The 23,659-nt window shown below is 37.3% G+C and overlaps 1 protein-coding gene across 9 annotated transcripts in view; it reads left to right on the top strand.

Moving 5' to 3' along the window:
* The window catches only part of LOC131363492 (zinc transporter ZIP11), a 102,089-nt gene that overhangs the window by 56,792 nt on the left and 21,638 nt on the right, over nt 1-23,659 (top strand). For 8 of the 9 annotated variants that reach the window (XR_009206331.1, XM_058406065.1, XM_058406064.1 and 5 more), the window contains exon 5: nt 6,274-6,412. Coding sequence is in view for 8 of the 9 variants with exons in the window: in XM_058406065.1 (XP_058262048.1) it covers nt 6,274-6,412 (139 nt within the window). In the remaining variant the exon portion in view is untranslated. The remainder of the gene's footprint in view (nt 1-6,273; nt 6,413-23,659) is intronic. The other variant, XM_058406067.1, reaches the window with a different exon arrangement.

Here is a 23,659-nt window from a genome sequence, read left to right as displayed (position 1 = left end):
AAGTTTAGTTAAGTTTTACAGAATGAAAAAGCATCAAATGATAGATGTATTTTGACTTTGCTGGATTATTGATACATTATGTGCAGTGAATCATATATTTGGATCAGTGTTTAGTTGCTTTGTGTAAATGTGTAATCATGAAGCTTAAATTTTTTCATGTTGAATCTTACTCAGTCTCTGTATACGAGTAGAGCTTAATGGTTTTACTGTGAATGATAACAGTAATATTTGTTGCATGTGATAATTGAGATGTTTGATACATGTGAGATGTTAAAAAACTGATAACTCTTGCGTAATTAAACCAGTCTGCAGGAGGATAAACGTTTGCTCCCACAGTCATTAACATCATTTCTGATAGCGTGGGCTTTGTGTTATGCCAATGTTCTTCACAAAACTGTTCAGTTTGTGCTAATTCCCAGCAAGGGGTGAAGCAGTGTCCAACAGGGTTCAGTTTTCACTATCAAACTATCTGCTTAACTTCAGATTCTTTCATTAAATACTGTCTAATTATACAGTAGTATTTTCTTTAAAGCAGCATTCAGCAGTCATTGTCAACACAATGCAGAAATGTCTCTAATGTTCACCTGCTGTGTTTGGTCTATTACAATAGAAATTCTGCAGTAGTGCAGTTGTTGTAGATATAAACAATTATTCAGTGTTACATGCAATACTGTTTAGCATTTGCCAGAATAAATATTAGTAACACTAGTATATTATTATAAGAGTTTTGCACGAATTGCATTAAGCGTATCTTGCAATGTAATTAAAATTTGTTTTTTTATATTAAAAGTTGTGCTTTATGGGTTACATTTTAAAACCACTGCAGATGTTAAGAAAAAACCCAGTGAATGAATTCATGTGAATATTCCTCCTTTAATGGCTGAGAATTAACTGACACATGGAAAACATTTTAAGACAAGCATCTAAGTAAGTTACAGCAAATTTCCTACAAACTCATTTTCAAAGTCATTGCAACCATTCATTTATTATAATAATTTTTTTGGAAGCAATTTCTTCAGGATCAGTTGCAGCCCAAAACCCCTGTAAGCAAAAGGATGAATGCTGTCGAATAAAACAAAGTAAATACAGCAAATCAATCTAACTTTAATGAATCCAGTGAATAAAGAGAGAAGGAAATCAGGCTTATGCCTGAGCTACAGCTTCCAGGCTAATCTTAGTCTCTTATGAATATTTGTACTATAGAGGTTTCTGAACAGATATTATACTGAAGCCATTTTAATTTCACAAAGAACATTGAAACACAATCACTGGTATTGCACATGAGTCTGGTCAGAAGTGATGAGAGGAGAAGACCACAGGAAGAGAGAGACACAAAGCATGTTAGAATTTCTTTTGTCTCTGACCATGACTCACCATGTCTGCTGACCTAGTGCTCTTCACTGACACAGCGGCAGTGTGTGTGTGTTAGAGAGAGAGAGAGAGAGAGGGAGAGAGAGAAAGAGGGAGAGAGAGAAAGAGAAGCAGTACATAAATTAACAAAACGTGCAATGTGCATGAGAGAAAAATGATAGAAAAAAAGCCACTGTGTATGCACTGAGGACATGACAGCCCTAAACCACCTTTTACTACATTGGTGTATTACACATATGATTACCAGCGGCATTGTGAAATTACATTTTCAGCACTGATTTTGTGTTATATTGTCTCCAGGGGAAACCTTGTGAAACAGTGATACCACGTCAATTGACATTTCACAGATTTGCAAGTTGTAAAGATCCCAATAGAAATAAGCAGAGATTTCATCCTTTGGAGAAATGAATGAATCTGCAACTTAATTGAGATTTGCTTACAGAAAAGTTAGTCGAAACACCAGCTAACACAGTTTATTACCCTTTGGGAGGTGGTAGAAGCATTCTGTAAAGCAAATGGTAGAACTGTACACTATTAAACTGGATGTCAAAAATGTAGAAATATCTGAAGCAGAGTTAGGGAAACACTTACATCTACACTGATCAGGCATAACATTATGAGCAGTGACAGATGAAGTGAATGACACCGATTATCTCCTCTTCAAGGCACCTGTTAGTGGGTGAGATATATTACACAGCAAGTGAACATTTTGTCCTCAAAGTTGATGTGTTCCTAACACATTACCCAGTCCATATAAGTATAGATATTCAGCATTATATTTTTCCCCAGGCATGCGTAAGGATTTGAGCGACCCCTGTGCCCCACCAAAAGCGGCAACAATAGGCACGTGAGCATCATAAATGGACCACAGAGCAATGGGAGAAGGTAGTGTGATGAATCACATTTTCTATTACATCACATGGTCGGCCGGGTGCGTGTGCGTCACATATCTGGGAAACACATGACACCAGGATGCAATATGGGAAGAAGACAAGCCGGAGGAGGCAGTGTCATGCTTTGGGCAATGTTCTGCTGGAAAACCTTGGGTCCTGCCATCCATGCGGATGTTACTTTGACACGTACCACCTACTTAAGCATTGTTGCAGACCATGTACACCCTTTCATGGAAACGGTATTCCCTGATGGCTGTGGTCTCTTTCAGCAGGATAATGTGCCATGCCACAAAGCAAAACTGGTTCAGGAATGGTTTGATGAACACAACAATGAATCTGAGATGGTGACTTGGAATCCAAATTCTCCAGATCTCAATCCAATTGAGCATCTGTGGGATGTGCTGGACAAACAAGTTTGATCCACCTCGCAACTTACAGGACTTAAAGGATCTGCTGCTAACATCTTGGAGCCAGATACCACAGCACACCTTTAGGGATCTAGTGGAGTCAATGCCTCGACAGGTCAGAGCTGTTTTGGCAGCAAAAGGGGGACCAACATAATATTAGGCAAGTGATCATAATGTTATGGCTGATCGGTGCAGTCTCCCAGAACTTCTTAAGCAAATCAAGATTGGTTGCAGAAATAGTCAACCTTTTCTTATTCCACCTTACAGATAGAAAACAGTCTGTGTTATGCTGTGTTATGGCTCTCCTGTGAAATGTTCTGCTTTGGCCCTAATATACAGAGGGGACTGAGCAGTGCTGTGAGCAGAAGACCAGCTGAATCCAGAAAGGTTTCATTAACAGCAAACAACAAACAAGGAATGCTTTCATCCCATTCATGCCCAGTTCTCTGGACAGTTGACATTTGATGCTTCGCTACCAACCCATGAAGCACCTGATTGAAGACTTCAGACTAAGTAGTGCCTTGGTCAGTTTAAATAAAAATTGGAACATAAAACCTTTTTTTAATACTATAGTCTTACTATAGCTGCTGTAACCATACTATAGCATATCCCTTCTGGATAAGGAGTACCAGCGCACATTACAGTCATTATGTATTGATGTGCCATCCTGGAGGACTTGGACTGCCTGTGCAACCTCTGTAGGGTCCAGGTATTGCCTCATGCTACCAGTAGTGACACTGACTCTATCCAAATGCAAAACTAGTGAAAAACAGTGAGAAAAAAAGATAAGTAGGGAAAAATGTCAGTGGCCTCCACCTGTAAAACCTTTTCCTGTTTTGGGGGCATCTCATTGTTGCCCATCTAGTGCACCTGTTGTAAATTTCATTAACACCAAAACAGCTGAGACTGATTAACAACCCCCTCTGCTACTTAACTGACCAGATCGATATCCCAGGAGTTTAATATATATGTATGTATATATATATTAACAATTAAAAATGCTGGTCAGGACTGTTCAGACTCTGATAAAGAGGTGGAAAATAAGAGGTTCTGTTGATACTAAGCCACGGTCAGGTACACCAAGAAAGATTTATAATACAAACACATGAACATGATGACAAACACATGAACATGATGAATAGGACATGTGAATTTGGTTAAAAAATGTACAGCTGTTATCACTTAGGGTGTACTCACTTCTGTTGCCAGCTATTTAGACAATAATGGCCGTATATTGAGTTATTTTCAGAGGACAGTAAATCTAAACTGCCATACAAGCTGCACATTGACAACTCTATATACTCTATATATATATATATATATATATATATATATATATATATATATATATATATATATATATATATAATATATATACTCTAACCCTAACCCAACTCTATATCTGACTCTACTATATATACATGAAATATATAGTACATACAGTATACAGTATATACATGAAAATGGTCTGATTCGGGCAATTTTCCGAAGCTGTATGTAATTTTTAGATCTACTAACTACATTGTGACATTAATCATGTTACATTTAGAGATTTACCTTAAAATAATAAATCTTGTTGAACTTCATGTAAACACACAGACATGTATGAAGGACAGAAATTTTGTTGGAAGATGTTTTATATCTTACAAGTTATCATTTTAAGTGCATTTTACTATTAACCCATGCAGTAAACAATGTTAGTTAAGGGGAACCTAATGTAAAGTGTCACAGATAATTGTATTTAATAAAAAACAGGGGCAATGCAGAGTGATAAATTATTCATTTGAATGTGAACCAACTCGCTGTATGTTTGATGTCAAATCATAATTCAGCTCCAACACTCAACCCACTGCTGTGATTAAACTCAGTGCAATATTTATGCTTCAAAGCAAACATAATTCATCAGCCTCTGATCAGTCCATGCTCCATGTGACAGATGCTGGATTGAGTCGAGGGGAAAACATGCAACAGTAATGCGAAATGTTTAGCAGGAACGCAGTTGAAATTGCTACGAAATGAACAGTGCATGGTCAGAGCTTAGTTCTCTTGCTGCAGAACTTGAATGCTGAGTGAACATTAGGGTAACTGAGCTGTAGACATTTTGGATCTCTAGCTTGTGATGGAAGCACAGAAAGGGAAGCAAGCAGGTGAAGATGCTGTTCTAAAACACTAAAATAATAGCCTGTTAATGCCATTTGCTATTCTACGAAACTTAGATCACAAAATAAAGGGTTTTTTTTGACTGCGTTCATATGCAGCAAATATATGAGAAATACATTTTCTTGAAAATTAAACTAGCATTTCATATTTGAGGAGACTCGAGGGAGAGAACCTGCTGTGCTTAATGATGCAGCTCTGGTGACACACACACGAGAGAGAGAGAGAGAGAGAGAGAGAGAGAGGGAAGGAGGGAGGCAGAGTCTCCTTTCTTGTTGTTTTCTTGCTGTGTTGGGTATTTCCTGGGAGAAAATTATCCATAATTTTCTTCCCCTAGTTATCGAGTGGAAGAAGCTGAAATAAAGCCGATAGTGAATGCAAAAAATTAAACCATGTTTTTAAGAACACACTGTAGTATTTTTTTTAAACAAATCAAAAATGTGTTTAATAACATGATTAACAAGATCAACACAGTGTGTAATATGCACTATTATCAGTATATATTTTTAGTAATGAGTTATCTGTTTTAATAATGCATCAAAATTCTTGACAGATAGAATGTTGTTCTAGTGGATTTTTATGTTTCAGCACTTGAATTCATCACTTGATATGCATTCTTTACATCAAATGCATAAGATCCAAGAGCATGCTGTTTGATTTATAAAGAGTTTTATTCATGGTGTGAATGACCAACAGATCATTTGAATTTTTATTTCTTTTTGATTTTCAAATTTTATTTACAGATTTTAGTTACTGGTTCTTATATGAGATGCATCAGAAGGTGCTGGAACATCCTTTCCCAGAAAGCATCACTTCTGTTCAAATGTGAACCCTTCTGCTTGAGGATTGTATTTTGTCTCGTTTCAGATTTCCATGTAAGGCATCCTGGCTTTTAACTATTTCCTGATTAATTGGGATCCCAGTTCTCAGTGGTTGGAAGCCAGTTCTTGACAAATTATTTTGTGTGGCCTGGTGTATGTTGTGTGTAGTGTCAGATAACCTTTAGTGTGTAATTGACTCACAAATCTATGTAGTTAATTCTGAAATGATGTGGTGATATTTTATGCCATTGAGTTTCATTCAGTTGAAAATCATTTGCTGTTGGCCCACATGGAGAACCTAAAGACATGCACATGCAACAGTATCCCAAGTCTCAATCGTTATTCAGTGGATAATTCCCCTAGATGCTATAGATTATAAAAAAGCTAATATCAAAAATGCCTTTGATGCTCATACTAAAAATTCTTTCAGCACACTCAGTACTGTTTGACTTCACACTTCCATGCAGCTCTATAATATGCTATGGTTTTTTCTCTTTTGAGTCTCTTCCTGATTTTGTCTCAGGGACTTTTTCCATGTCCTTGTCACTTTTGGCTTGCTCATCAGAAATCTAAATGTCAACCTATATAAATAAAAATGTAATAGAATTTTTTTTTGTTCCTCAGGGTGTTGAGACAGACCCGCATTTGGCTTTGACCTGGTCTTCTGATGCCAAACCTGCAAAAGCGAAAGTGGAGGACCCTGTAACCCCAGGCACAACTGAGGAGCTGTCCATCAGGATAGGTAGAGGAGGAACTCATTTAGGCAAGCCTCCTTTCATACACCCATCTTCTGCCATTGCAAGCCTCATAAGAGGAAAGTTCATAAAACACTATTTAGCACCAGAGCAGTTCTCTGATGGCTTTCTGTACGGGTGCATTTTGCTATAATTATATGAAATATGAATATATTTAGCCACTTTATTTACTTTTATGTAATCAGTTATCTTTCTGCTGCTTTTTTCACCTCTGTTTTTCACTTTTCTGCTACTGAAGCCCTAAATCAAGCACACTGTCTCTATGCCTGATATTCTGTGCAGCAGATGATATTGATGATGTGCAGTTCAATTCAAGTGTACAACACTGTACAATAGAAAAAAAGTCAACAGAAAAATTGTGTTCAGATCTTATGTCTTGAGAATAAAAAGGTGACATATGAGGAAAGAAAGTAATAACAGTAATTAGTGTTGTCCAGTAATAAGACCTGCTGTCCCTGAGCACTAATGCAGTACTGTACATTGTCTTAATTAAAGATCTTACATGTTTTCTAGCCTTTGACTACTGTTATTGGTTTATCTACACCCCAGAGACACAGCCAGGCTTGTCTAATTAACAGCATTAAATCAGTTCAAATTGAGTTGTTTTGTCTAGTCTGAGAAAAATGGCTTCATTTGTGTGGTCTGCTCTCTGCGTGGTCTGATCTCAAATCAGTCCAGTGTGAACAGTAAGACTTGTAATAATTCACAATTGGTAAATGCCTTTAAAAGCAAGAAAACTAAATTAAACTTTCTTTAACTGTATTTAAACATGCCAGACAAAACAAAGATGTGATCCAACAACATAAAGAAGCACAGGTCAGGCAGTGTATGAACAGCATAAACAGGGACAAGCAAGATCAAAAAATTACAAACAAACAGAAGCTTACAACAAGTATAGCATACCAGTTACAAAGACTTGGTTTTACTCAGAGACACAGAGCGTATATGTCACAACGAGTGAATGAACTGGGATGTGAATCAGTAGGGGTGTGCGTGATTAGTAATTGGGTGAGTCTGAACGTGTGAGAGATTGGGTGTTGTAGTCCTCAGTGGCCATTTTTGTAGGCTGCATCATTTTTGCTGACGTCATGACGGTGTTTTTGTGTAGCTTTGGGAAAAATAGCAAACAATTATTTTGGTCTAGATAGGGTGATAGTATGGCCCTGAAAAATATGGCTTTATCTATAGCTTGTGATCTTAAATATAGTTTAAAAACTAACAATCACACTTAAGACTTAAATATAATTTTTATGTAACAACATAATAATAATAATAATAATAATAATAATAATAATAATAATAATAATAATAATTCTTTTTCTTTCTTCTTATTATTAATATATGATATCCAAGTTGTACTACATGTGGCTATAAAAGTACATATGGATATGAAAGTCTACAGACCCTTGTTAAACTGGCAGGTTTTTAGAATGTGAAACATTAAACAAAGATAAATCATTTCCAGAACTTTTTCCATCCTTGATATTACAGTGTATAAACATTAAGTGAAAAACAATCAGAAACATTTTAGGGGGTAAAAGTGAAATAAAAATCTTTCTATACATCTAGCAAATTGCAGGGACATCTCCTCTGTACAGCACACAGGTCACCCCACAAGTTTTAGCCGAGCATTCAGGTCTGAGCTCTGGCTCAGTCAATCAAAAACATTGATTTCCTTTTGGTTAAGCCATTCCTTTGTTGATTTGGAAGTATGACTTGGGTTACTGTCTTGCTATTAGACATCTGAAGGTTTTGCGCTAAAATCAATTGGTATTTGTAGCTCTAAATCATGATGCTATGAGGCACCATGGGTATGCTGTTCTTTTATTTTCATCAAACATACCTTTTGGAATTATGGAATTATTATACCTTTTGTAAATGATCTCACAGACCATAACTCATTTTGCCACATGGTTTGGGGTGATTTATTTGAGCTTGAATATTATTATGAGAAAGGGCTTTCATTAAGCCACCTTGTCTTATAGTCCAGACATGAGAAATATGAGAGATTATTGTCACATGCAGAGAGTAATCAGATATTCCTGTAGCTTATTTCACACTGAGAGTGGAAAAAGTTCTAACATGATTGCTTTGTGTTGATTTTTTTTTTTTACATTACAAAACCTGACATTTTACCAGGGGAGTGTACACTGTGTCACATCATCAACCCATAAAAGAGCTGCCTGATTTTGTATGCACAGATTATCTGGATCAAAGTGACATTGTCATCTATAATAATTATTTTTCCCATCAGCAATTATAAAGTATTCATAAAGTCCTTGCTGTAACCACATTAAGAGAACATTTACCAATTTTCTAAAACACCAGTTCACCTAAAGACAAAACAGCAGTCAGAAATGCTGCTACAATGATTTTTTTTCTTACTTTTTCTTAGTTTCTTTGAATTCTCTTAAATCTTTCTATGGTAAAGACATACACACACTGAATATATTTCTATTTAAAACTCTCTGTGGAAAGTTGATTGGAAATAGGGGACATGGGATGATTTATGAGATTAGTGTTTTATAAATGAGACTTTTTGTGCCATTGTATATGCAGTGGTAGAACAGAATCTGAACTCTGAAGTTCTTTGGTTGGAGCACACTCATGCTACCTGCTCTGGTTTTTGATTTTTCTTCAGCTGCTTCTCTTAAATCTGTTTTGGTAATTATGGTGCTTCAGGGGATTTACATAACTTTCCTTTCATCATCTTCATTTGGGTTTTTCTTATTGTTGCCATCAGAGACATCATTATACATAAAGGATACTAGATGGTGGAAATGCGGTATATGAACATGGATGGTTAGTGTTGCCTCTTATATTGCTGTCTCAAAGGCAATCACTTTTTTACTTAACATTATTAGAAACCACACTTACCTGATTTTTTAAATTAAAACTTGCTAACAACACGTGATTAAGTAATCATACAGTGGGATTAAAATTTAATAGCATGCTTCTTGTAATGATGGCACTAAGCCTTGCTCTCAGCACACACATTAGGGTTGTAACAGTGTCAGGGTTCATCATGATGTATGATCAGTAACATCAGTGTTGACTTTTTCAAAATACAGATCCAAATGTATTTTGATCTTTTAGTTCTGTATTTCCATAGAACAGTGTAAAAAATACTGACAATATAAGTTATGCAGTATTTTATATAAAATGACCAGTATAAATAACCCCAGGTAAAATAACTCTCAGTAAGATAAAAAAACTGCATTTTTTTTGCATTATTATCTTAAATGAAAGGCTTGTGGGGAGGTACTCTTTATTGCCACTATAACATGCGTGATAACAGCAGCTAACACATTATATGAAACTATAAATGGATTGGTGATTTGTGTGAATGCTGGTATTTCTGGCCTATGCTACTTACTTGTCTATTTTTACACCAGTCCATGTTTACCCATTTGGTATCCTTTTTGGGACATTTTTGGGTGCCCTGGATGACCATCTATTGAAGTTTGTTGTAACTTTTCGGTACCTCATCAACTTTTACCTGTTGTTGCTGCCTGATTCCTGCCTTTATTGCACTAATTACTGGTCCAGTGATCATTCATGCAATTTTTGTGCCTGCCATTTTCTAAACGTTTCTGTTTTACAATATGATTGGACTGCTGTTTGGTGCCTGTTTGCTGGTGTCTTCTGTGGCTTTCTGGTACCTCATCAAGTTTTACCTGGTGCTGCTGCCTTTCTCGGACCTGGTGGTCCTGTGGTCTGCTGTTGAAACCTGGCAGACTTCATGTGGTGCTGACTGGAGTTATCCAATCATCAACTGGACTGATTGACATGGTTTGGGCAGGCGGGTCAGATCCACTGTTGATCGTTCTAGTTGGTTGGCTGTAGATCTTTGCTCTAGCTTTGGATCTGTCTATTGACATTTTATCATGCAGTTTTGGCATTTTATTATTTGGATCTTCCAGTCGCTGTTATGGATTATTTTATTCCTTCACCATTATTTCCTTTTTGCAACTGACATACCAAGCAACAGAGCTCCTCTGACTCAGGTTCCACTACAAGCCTCCATTTAACTGTATTCTATCATCAGGACATTGTGGATCCCATTGTAATTTGCATTACAGTGCTACTAACTTTATCCTCATACTTTTCCTCATACATTTAAAATACTGCTAGATATATAAACAACAGTGTTCTAGTTTCTCTACATGGCTCCACCTGCTGTTTCAGGCTGTCTCAAATTCTCCCTTTTTAATCTCCAATCACACAGCAATAAGCTCTTTTTTCACACTCTTATTGCTGACCTATGTGTCTTACTAGTACTTGGCAAAAACCTAGTGACTTTTCCACTTAAACCAAACAATACCTAACCAGCTTGTGTGCTATGTTCTGTGTGCAGCCTTATTTTATTGGGAGACTTTAATATTCAGTTTGATAATCCCATAGCACATTTTATAAGGATTTTAATTTTGTACAATGGATAGTTTTGGCTTTAATTGTTTATTAAGTTCCCAACACACAACAATGCTCATATATTAGACTTAGTTTTTTGTTCCAGTTCACTGTAAATTCAGTTCCTCCCATTCCTGTTTCTGATGATGATCTATCCCTTATATGAAATGGTCCCCCTTGGTCCCCCTGAAATCGCATATTCTCTCACCTCCAAGACCTGGCACCAAAAAATCCTTGGACTGTTCTAAAAAACTGTATTTACTATACTTAAGCAAATGTGCACTGATCACTTGATATGATTAGTTCTGGATAAAGTACACAGCTTTTATGCTTCACTGTCAACAAATAACAGTTGGCCTCCAAACCTTCAGCAGTTGAGGATTTCATGCACCTCATTACCAAGTCCAAGCTGTCCACTTGTTCACTGGATCTCCTCTCTACTAGCCTGAATAAAGCCTGCCTTTTCTCAGTTTTCCCTATTAATTATGTCCATAATTAACTTTTTTCTGTCTACCGCTACTGTTCCTTCCTTGCCGAAAATTGCTTCCATTACATTTCTGAAAAAAAGATATTGTGCAGATCCTCATGATTTAAATACTTCGAATTTTTTTTATATTTAAAATTCTTGATCTGACAGTAGCATCTCGGCTCCAGGCTTATTTGCATAGCAGTAATCTATGAACCATTTCAATTCATTTTGTTTCTGTCCCAAACCCAGCACTGATTCAACCCTTGTTAAAATTACTCATGACCTCTTCTGTACTTCTGATTCTGTCCTTCTAATAACTTCCTAAATGTTAATGGCTATAAAAGTCCACACTTTCCCAAACAAAGAGCATTGCTGTCACATTAGACAGTTTGCATTCTTTCAGTCCACACATCAATAACATGCATGGTATCTTCTCCACAGGCTCTGTACCCAAACTCTGGAAGTCACTCCCTTTCCATGTCTGTCAGCTGGACTCCATTTCACAGTTGAAATCCCAGATTAACACATCCTTTTAAATTAAAGTGTGTGTGTGTGTGTGTGTGAGAGAGAGGAAGGAATGAAGGAAGGAAGGTAGGTAGGTAGTCATCAGAGTAAACCAGAGAAAGACAGCAGTGACTGTCTCTGGTTGGCTCCTTATACAATGCATTAAAAAAAAATCCCTAAGTGCTGATAGGCATTCTACTCCATGGCCAGCAAAGACTGAAGCTGCTTATCCCTCTGATTGCACATTTCCTATTTTGTTTCCTTGGAGAGGAATGACCACTAACCTCTGTGTTGTCATAGTCTGTTATTTTGCACACTCTGGGGTACAAAAATGGACCAAGGTTCTGTTTGCCAGAAAAGTCAATCATTTAGGACCTACTTTTTTTTCCAACACACCTGAAGGTCTTTGTATACTAAATGTGGATCCAGTGTCTGCAAGGGTAAAAGCACAGAACATGTGGAACAGGAATAACTGCTTTTTTCATATTTACAAAGAGGAAAAGAAAAGAGAATTAATGAGAATTAATTGCTTGGAATGAATCAGCTCCAGGGCTTGGACTAATCACAGGCTCACTTCCATAGCATGTTTATCCAGTTTATCCATAGTGTTCACTGCAATAGGACTAAAAGATTAAAATTTGGGAGGACTATTGTCTCATATTCTTCTTTTGATCTCAAACCATATGTCTTCAGTGTATAGCAAAACAAGAGTGTCTCAGCATGATGCTGCCATTCAATTTGTAAGTGGCAGAAATTAATATAATTCTCAAAGTATGGCAGAAATATTCACATATCGCAAGTGATGAGTGCAGTTGAAATGTCTGCTGCAGAGTGAGAGCCTAAGATAAGAGCCTGCTGAGACTTGGCTGAGTCTTTCGAGGTTTTAATCGGTACTGTATAGCTATCTGTAGGATCTCCAACATATGCACACATACTGAAAATCTTATTTGTTAAAATACTGAAAGGAAACATTTTTATTTAACTTCAGCATTTGAAATGAGTTTAGATTTTTATGTTGTTATATCAAGAGATCAATCATTTTCCCTCTGACATTACTCCATAAGTCTGTCCCAGTCAAATGACCAAAATGGAGGAGCAAAGTGTTCTGGGACATAAAAAAGAAAAAGAAAGAGGGGAAAAAGAAAAACATTTCAGTTAAATGAGGACAGCAATGTGAAAGTGGATCAAAGGAGAATGGGAAGCTTTACTTATCCTGTTATCACTGTATTTCTGAAACTTATTCAGCATTTAACATCATTGCCTGGAGGGCAAAGTGATTAACGTTAATATCAGTTCATTTCCAAATATCCGTCATTCAAAAAATAAAAAAATATTATTGAAATTATTGTGAGCCTCTCACCACCAAGCACAACCTAGTTACTGGTTCACCTCATCTTCTGATAATGTAGATGAGCATGATACATCTTTCAGCATGCAAACACTATCAGAAAGCAATAGATGTGGTGTGAGTAAACGACTTCATCCAGATGTAATTTCATAAATCCATTGTGTGTAATGGAGAGGGCTGCTCAGACCCAGCCGTTTAAAACGAGCATTTTTCTGCTTCGGTTTCTATTGGAAATAACAGTACAGATAAAAATAAATAAATAATTTACTGTTTAGCCAATAAACCTGTTTCATTGCTTTGTGCATGGATGTTCATTAAAAAGATATCTTAAAGATCTGATCTACCATATCTTTTAGTTTTTTATAGTTTAAAATCTTTTCACTTTGAGAGGGGGTGAGATGGGGGGCGCCATCACGGATCTTGCAAATGTGCACTGCACTCCTGTTTGAACCAGCTGCATTATTTTGTTGTTGTTGTTGTGTGTGTGTGTTTAAATGTTTCTCACATTGATTTGTGAAAATCAATACATTTGTGATACTCTTGCTATTTATTTGTAAATTATGCATCAAACCCGCTCTCATAGCAGCGCAGCACTGCTGAATAATTTAGCAGGTAATTGGAAAAGTCAGAGCTATTCTGCAGCCTGACTTGTTTTTCATGGTGAATATGTAATGACTTGTAAAGAGATGGTCATTAAGAAAATATAGATTTTGTGTTACTGAGTATCAGCAAAATCCATGCTCTTTATATGTGATCATTATTGACATGTGACAAATTGTGTGACAAACTGTTATTCAGCATCTTGCCTTCACTGCCTTCACTTTCCTTACAGTTCCAGAAATTATTTTCGCATTCACTATTTGTTTTCAAATAGCTCTTTCACTTCTCATTCACTTCTTTACCTCTAACATACACACACAACTCTCACATTCACCTCTTCATCTCTCACACACAACTCTCACATTCACCTCTTCATCTCTCACACACAACTCTCACATTCACCTCTTCATCTCTCACACACAACTCTCACATTCACCTCTTCATCTCTCACACACAACTCTCACATTCACCTCTTCATCTCTCACACACAACTCTCACATTCACCTCTTCATCTCTCACACACAACTCTCACATTCACCTCTTCATCTCTCACACACACAACTCTCACATTCACCTCTTCATCTCTCACACACACAACTCTCACATTCACCTCTTCATCTCTCACACACACAACTCTCACATTCACCTCTTCATCTCTCACACACACAACTCTCACATTCACCTCTTCATCTCTCACACACACAACTCTCACATTCACCTCTTCATCTCTCACACACACAACTCTCACATTCACCTCTTCATCTCACACACAACTCTCACATTCACCTCTTCATCTCTCACACACACAACTCTCACATTCACCTCTTCATCTCTCACACACAACTCTCACATTCACCTCTTCATCTCTCACACACAACTCTCACATTCACCTCTTCATCTCTCACACACAACTCTCACATTCACCTCTTCATCTCTCACACACACAACTCTCACATTCACCTCTTCATCTCTCACACACACAACTCTCACATTCACCTCTTCATCTCTCACACACACAACTCTCACATTCACCTCTTCATCTCACACACAACTCTCACATTCACCTCTTCATCTCTCACACACACAACTCTCACATTCACCTCTTCATCTCTCACACACAACTCTCACATTCACCTCTTCATCTCTCACACACAACTCTCACATTCACCTCTTCATCTCTCACACACACAACTCTCACATTCACCTCTTCATCTCTCACACACACAACTCTCACATTCACCTCTTCATCTCTCACTCACACAACTCTCACATTCACCTCTTCATCTCACACACAACTCTCACATTCACCTCTTCATCTCTCACACACAACTCTCACATTCACCTCTTCATCTCTCACACACAACTCTCACATTCACCTCTTCATCTCTCACACACAACTCTCACATTCACCTCTTCATCTCTCACACACACAACTCTCACATTCACCTCTTCATCTCTCACACACAACTCTCACATTCACCTCTTCATCTCTCACACACAACTCTCACATTCACCTCTTCATCTCTCACACAACTCTCACATTCACCTCTTCATCTCTCACACAACTCTCACATTCACCTCTTCATCTCTCACACACAACTCTCACATTCACCTCTTCATCTCTCACACACAACTCTCACATTCACCTCTTCATCTCTCACACACAACTCTCACATTCACCTCTTCATCTCTCACACACAACTCTCACATTCACCTCTTCATCTCTCACACACAACTCTCACATTCACCTCTTCATCTCTCACACACAACTCTCACATTCACCTCTTCATCTCTCACACACAACTCTCACATTCACCTCTTCATCTCTCACACACACAACTCTCACATTCACCTCTTCATCTCTCACACACACAACTCTCACATTCACCTCTTCATCTCTCACACACACAACTCTCACATTCACCTCTTCATCTCACACACAACTCTCACATTCACCTCTTCATCTCTCACACACACAACTCTCACATTCACCTCTTCATCTCTCACACACAACTCTCACATTCACCTCTTCATCTCTCACACACAACTCTCACATTCACCTCTTCATCTCTCACACACACAACTCTCACATTCACCTCTTCATCTCTCACACACACAACTCTCACATTCACCTCTTCATCTCTCACTCACACAACTCTCACATTCACCTCTTCATCTCACACACAACTCTCACATTCACCTCTTCATCTCACACACAACTCTCACATTCACCTCTTCATCTCACACACAACTCTCACATTCACCTCTTCATCTCTCACACACAACTCTCACATTCACCTCTTCATCTCTCACACACAACTCTCACATTCACCTCTTCATCTCTCACACACAACTCTCACATTCACCTCTTCATCTCTCACACACACAACTCTCACATTCACCTCTTCATCTCTCACACACAACTCTCACATTCACCTCTTCATCTCTCACACACAACTCTCACATTCACCTCTTCATCTCTCACACAACTCTCACATTCACCTCTTCATCTCTCACACAACTCTCACATTCACCTCTTCATCTCTCACACACAACTCTCACATTCACCTCTTCATCTCTCACACACAACTCTCACATTCACCTCTTCATCTCTCACACACAACTCTCACATTCACCTCTTCATCTCTCACACACACAAAACACTCTCACATTCACCTCTTTATCTCTCACACACACAAAACACTCACATTCACCTTTTCATCTCTCACACACACAAAACACTCTCACATTCACCTCTTTATCTCTCACACACACAAAACACTCACATTCACCTTTTCATCTCTCACACACACAAAACACTCACATTCACCTTTTCATCTCTCTCACACACAAAACACTCTCACATTCACCTCTTCATCTCTCACACACAACTCTCACATTCACCTCTTCATCTCTCACACAACTCTCACATTCACCTCTTCATCTCTCACACACACAACTCTCACATTCACCTCTTCATCTCTCACACGCACAACTCTCACATTCACCTCTTCATCTCTCACACACACAACTCTCACATTCACCTCTTCATCTCTCACACACAACTCTTACATTCACCTCTTCATCTCTCACACACAACTCTCACATTCACCTCTTCATCTCTCACACACAACTCTTACATTCACCTCTTCATCTCTCACACACAACACTCACATTCACCTCTTTATCTCTCTCACACACAAAACACTCACATTCACCTTTTCATCTCTCACACACACAAAACACTCTCACATTCACCTTTTCATCTCTCACACACACAAAACACTCTCACATTCACCTTTTCATCTCTCACACACACAAAACACTCACATTCACCTTTTCATCTCTCTCACACACAAAACACTCACATTCACCTTTTCATCTCTCACACACACAAAACACTCTCACATTTACCTTTTCATCTCTCACACACACAAAACACTCACATTCACCTTTTCATCTCTCACACACACAAAACACTCACATTCACCTTTTCATCTCTCACACACACAAAACACTCTCACATTCACCGCTTTATCTCTCACACACACAAAACACTCACATTCACCTTTTCATCTCTCTCACACACACAGAACACTCTCACATTCACCTTTTCATCTCTCACACACACAAAACACTCTCACATTCACCGCTTTATCTCTCACACACACAAAACACTCACATTCACCTTTTCATCTCTCACACACAAAACATTCACATTCACCTCTTTATCTCTCACACACACAAAACACTCTCACATTCACCTTTTCATCTCTCACACACACAAAACACTCCCACATTCACCTTTTCATCTCTCACACACACAAAACACTCACATTCACCTTTTCATCTCACACACACACAAAACATTCACATTCACCTTTTCATCTCTCACACACACAAAACACTCACATTCACCTCTTTATCTCTCACACACACAAAACACTCTCACATTCACCTCTATCTCTCACACACACAAAACACTCTCACATTCACCTCTTTATCTCTTACATACACAAGAAGCACACTCACTTTTGCTACCTTATCTCTCTCATGCACACAAAACACTTTCTTGTTTCCTACTTTACCACTCACATTCACTACATAAACACATTCACATTTTTGGTATGTAAAAGGTATATGAAGTTGTATTCTAAATAATGGTTTAAACTGTACCTGAGAAGCATTAGTGCATTAGCATTCTAAGTATGGATTTAAAAATACAATGGAATTAACAGAAAGCACTGTATGATTCACTATGCTTTGTTCTTGGCCTATTAATGTTGACAATTAATGTTGTTAATCTTGAACCCCCCAGTGCACTCACAGACACACTGCATAATTCTTTGCTTTGTGTGCAGGTCTTTATAGAGCTGTGTGATCAGCAAAAGACTAAGATTTTGAAAGGCATATATATTTTTGTTGTGCTTTGTTTTGAGTGCAAAGCTGCCTGCTATTTTATCCATCTGCAAATTTTTGTGTGTTTGGTATGCCCCATGACTAAAGGAGCTTATATTATTTTTCTAATTATTTTAAGAGGTTTTATTCTGTTAAGTGTTTAAGGAGATTAGAGCTGTCTGAATATGCTGAATGAAACTCCTTTTTAGTATGTCAAGGCAAATATAGTTCTTCTTTGATTAGGTTTTATGCCTATGCCTGTGTATTATAATAGCTCCTAAATATGTCAAATTTAACCGTTTAGATGATGAGTTTAGAAGATGTTGACATCATTTGACTTTGAGTTGTTTAACACCTTCAGATATGAATTAAATGACACGTGTTCTCCTTCCAGTGTGCTGAAACCACTCCACAGAATTTGTTGCTCAGTGATGAAGCATCAGAAATGAGAGGTATCTAAAGGTAATTGGGAAGGGTTTCAATCAGTAAGTTGGACTAAACTTAGTGAAATTGATTTCTTTATGAGTGTGTAATCAATGTCTTGCACCTTTTAGAATGATTGCCAATTTATGAGAGAATTCACAGGGGACTCCAATGCAGTGTTAATCAGAAGGGAACAAAATTAAACAATGGCACACTAAGGTCTAGTTTTTTGTTTTGATAGTATTGACTGCTGCTTGTCACAGCATAACAAGAACAATGTTTTAATATCTTATTAATTTGTTAATATTTTACTCATTGCTGAATAATTCAGCATGCATCCTGTGCAAACTAGAGGAATATCATAGTGAAATGTTTGAAAATAGCTATTGTACCAACTTAAGGTTTCTCCCATTCTTTAAAAAAAATGAAATAAATAAAATAATAATAATAGCAACAGGACTAGAGCAGTTTCTGTAGCACTCAAGCATGGTTAAGTTTGACTTTTTTTATGTATCACTTCATCTCTGACCTTTGTTTTTGGGTTAGCTGTGTGTTATAAGGGACTTTTGAAAAGTTCAAGAAAAGAATCAGAATCATTTGCTCCCATTAATTTGATGGACAGCTTCTACCAGTCAATTCTTTTACCGTCCAATTTTATTTACTAATGTCTGGTAAAGCAGCTTATTACTAGGAACCAAAAAGTCAACATCATTTGTCCTCAGATGTTTCAGTTGTTCCTCTGGCTGACTGTTCCTCTGTATTCCATAAATGTTAAATGTTTATCTAGTTACCAATATGTCTCATATATACACTACAAGTCAAAAGTTTGGACACATCTTTTAATTCAATGTTTTTTGTTTAGGGATTTATTTTCTACATTCTAGAACAATACTGGAGATTTCAAAACTATGAAATAACAGACATGGACTTAAGTAATCCATATGTAATGACAACAAAAAACAGTCAGTTGTTATTTTAAAACACGAAGGTCAGGTGTTCTGGAATAGTTCTTGCAAGAACAGTATTGTCAAGTGCATTTGCAAAACCCATCAAGCACCATGATGAAACTGGCTCACATGAAGACCATCCCAGTAAAGCAAGACCAAAACTTACCTCTGCTGCAAAGGAGAAGTTCATTTAGAGTTACCAGCCTCAGAAATCACCAATTAACAGCACCTCAGATTAGAGCCATTATGAAGGCTTTACAGAGCATCAGTAGCAGACAGATCTCAATATCAACTGTTCAAATGTCAAATGACATTGTAAGATCAGATCACATTGTATGACAAATTTATGCAGAAAACCATGAAATTCCACATACTTTTTCTTGCCACAATAACACAGTCAGCTAGTTAGCATGAGTCCTAGGAGCTAATGATTAGTTATATAATTGTTGTTGGATTATTAATTTTATATGGTTCAACTCAGGTGTTAATGCTGTCTTTTTGCAGGTAGACTTGGGACAATTTAAATGCCAAGGTTTGAATCCTGTGGCTTTCCAGGCATTTAGTAGCAGTAACTAGTGACTGTCGGTTAAATAACATTAGAAAGAAGTCCAGACATAGCTGTTGTTCTGGTTCTGTAATACCTGATGATATCATAACAGGTTTATTTTGTTTGTTTTGTGTCCTGGGCTGTCACCAGAAGGCTGGAATGACTGAGTGTGCAATTTTGATGGTACAGCGAAAATGGCAAATGAAAAAGCAGAAATCTGAAGGAGTTATGGTTATCATTAAGAAGCATTTTCTCATATCGGCTTGGTGCTCTGTGGCGTCTTATGGTGACCTTCAAATAATGAGTTTATTTAGTGTGAAGTTGTAGCTTTTCGTTGACATTCAAAGACACGCAGTGATATGCATAATGAACTTTTTGGTTAAGAGACTTCAATATTGTACTGAATGTGTTGAAATCTGGAATGGAGTTGCTGTTTTCTTAGTCCAATCACTTAACAGATGTTTTATGTTAAGAAATGTTGTGTTCCTCTAGCTATAAGGAAGCGAGGTATCAAAAAGGGCCTAAAAGCTTTAATCATCATTTAGAAGAGGTAAAGCTTTTGCAATCAGGATGATTCTTTACAATAGGGCACATTTACTCCAGCAACTTTGGCATGCATTATTGTATAAAGGGAGGAGACTCTCATAAACCCAAATCAGATTATTCATTCATTTTCATTAACCCCTGAATCTTTCACCTGCTCAGCTGGTCAGGAGCCTATGCACATGAGCCTCATTAATCAATCTGGATACAAATGGACTTATTTATGCCAATTGTTTGCAAGAACATTTACCCAACAAATGTGGTGTTCATGAAACTCCAGCCCAGAAACTCAGTCATATTTTATAATATAATAATAATATAATGACATAATTTATATATCAATGTGAGATTCATTAACATTAGCCATGACTTGTCAGCTTCAAATTAAATCATTTGTAATGATTTTCTTTATATAACATATATATTTTAACATGCTCACATATTGAATGAAATCCAAAATAAATCCATAAATGAAGACAAAAAGGATCTACCTGTCTGTTTAATTAGGACAGAGGAATTGCCCTGTAAAAGAAGAAAGTGTGTGTGTTTGTGTGTGTGTGACTGTGTGTGTCTGTGTGACACTGTGTGTGACTGTGTGTGTCTGTGTGTGACTGTGTGTGTCTGTGTGACACTGTGTGTGTCTGTGTGACACTGTGTGTGACTGTGTGTGTCTGTGTGTGACACTGTGTGTGTGTGTGACTGTGTGTGACTGTGTGTGACTGTGTGTGTCTGTGTGTGACTGTGTGTGTCTGTGTGTGACACTGTGTGTGTGTGTTTGTCACTGTGTGTCACTGTGTGTCACTGTGTGTCACTGTGTGTGTGTGAGACACTGTGTGTGTGTGTGTGTGACTGTGTGTCACTGTATGTGACTGTGTGTGTCTGTGTGTGACACTGTGTGTGTGTGTGACTGTGTCACTGTATGTGACTGTGTGTGTCTGTGTGTGACACTGTGTGTGTGTGTGTGACTGTGTCACTGTGTGTGACTGTGTGTGTGTATCTGTGTGTGTTAGACAACATTGTGCTTGGCTGAGCTGCTTTACTGGAAGCTTTATATAGAGTTTTGTGGGTGTTACTAAATGTAAATCAGCTGCGCTATGAACTCACATGCTAATTTACAGCTGACTGGCCTTTAACAACATACATAAGTACAAAGAAGATCTGTGTTCTGGAACTTTTTGTCAATCGTAGGGATCTTTTGTTCCATTTGGCTTAAAAATATAAGACTATTTGCCCACAAGTTTACTTTACAATTGAGATCCACTATGTGTCAAAACACATCCTATGCTTAGACTACAATCACTCAGTCAGTGTATTCTAACAACACAATCATTCACTGTGCTACTTTATTCCTGTCCTATCTATCTATCTATCTATCTATCTATCTATCTATCTATCTATCTATCTATCTATCTATCTATCTATCTATCTATCTATCTATCTATCTATCTATCTATCTATCTATCTATCTATCCGTAGTGTGTCTGACCTACAGATTTTAAATAAAATAATTTGTTATCTAAGTGACACCAACAGCAAAGCGGATTCATTAACCACACCTACGAACGGAAAAGTTTCTTCCACTATAATCACAAAGCTGTCAATCATCTTTGTCCAGAAATGTTTACCAGTTTCCTGTAGAATAAATGTTTCACCTTCATTACATTTGCATTTAAATATCTGTAGGCTTTAGTATCTACATAGAAAAATACTGGTCAGGCCTGTAACATCTTTCTAATTATATGAATTCCCACCACAAGATTTCAGAAGATAAATCATTGTCTCATTAAAAAGCATGGAAAAAAAACTCATCAGAACTACATAAAACGTGACTGAAATGAAGATGAGCTTTTTTAATAATAAAGTTTTTGCTCATTTGAAAGAGTCTATGTAACATGAGCCATGTAAACAGTTTTTCTCAGGTTGTTTGACTCCACAGTTCACATAACACCTGACACTCATCACATTAATCCAGGTCTGTGTGCATTGTACTTAGTAAAGTTTGTGCTGTTAATACTCTCTTCATCCCTTTCTGCTGACAGCAGTAATGATCGGACTGTTCAGACTGACTCAAGACTCACAAGTTCTCTAATTTAAAATTATGAAGCCAATAAATACAGGAATAATTTACTCATACAATGTGCAAACTCTGTGTAGGTACTAATGCTAGATACTAATCATATATGACTTTCTCAATGTATATCACTAACTGCATGCCTTATGAGCCTCAATGGTAGCATTTTAATGCATTTTACAATAGCAGTAATTTTAAGATATTAATAATGTTAATTTAATTCAGTTTTATTTGTGTAACTTTACAGCAATCCAAGTGTAGATTTTAATCTCTAATAATCTGTACCATGACTTGAGGAAGAAATCTGAGAAGAAACCAGAATCAAAAGGGAACCCATCATCTTCTGGGAGAGTGAGATTAGTAATCCTTACTTTTCTCCATCTGTATATTGCAATGGCATACAGTACTGCATATGCTGAAAGAATGTTTAGTATGAACAGACTGTGAGCAAAAGTCCACAGGATAGTTTTTATGAGTACTGCAGCAGTTCTTAATCTCATTTAAATAACATTTACTTAATGGAATGAAATTTGAAAAATTAAAATGTTGTATCCAGATTTCTGTAAAACAGCTTTGTGACAATAACCATTGTTAAAATGAATTCTTGCGAATCTTGCTGTATAGACATGAGATTATCCGCTGAATCAAGGATGAGACTTGGATATGAACTGTTTTAGGAAGTGCAGATGTTAAGAGCATTCCTGTGGGACCAGCAGCAGCAGCAGAGTGAGTCATAAAAGTTCAAAAACTCCAAGCAGCAGCAGTATTAGTGTGAGAGGAGCCATATCAGTGGCAGAGTGAGCAGAGTGCAGCAGGGAATCCGGCAGGTCTAGCCCTGACAGCATACCTAAAGGGGAGATCCAGAAGGTCAAGTCAACACAGACATGAAGCACTCTGGGATATAAACTGTCCTGTCACTTCACTGTCAACTAAACAAAGTGTGGTGTGATGGTCATACTCTTAACTAATTGTGTTGTCTACTAATCATACTTATT

The sequence above is a fragment of the Hemibagrus wyckioides genome, linkage group LG13 (assembly GCF_019097595.1).
Source record: "Hemibagrus wyckioides isolate EC202008001 linkage group LG13, SWU_Hwy_1.0, whole genome shotgun sequence".
In the NCBI taxonomy this organism is placed as follows: domain Eukaryota; kingdom Metazoa; phylum Chordata; class Actinopteri; order Siluriformes; family Bagridae; genus Hemibagrus; species Hemibagrus wyckioides.
Note: the sequence above shows the minus strand (reverse complement) of the source record. Positions and strands in the feature narration are given on the sequence as shown.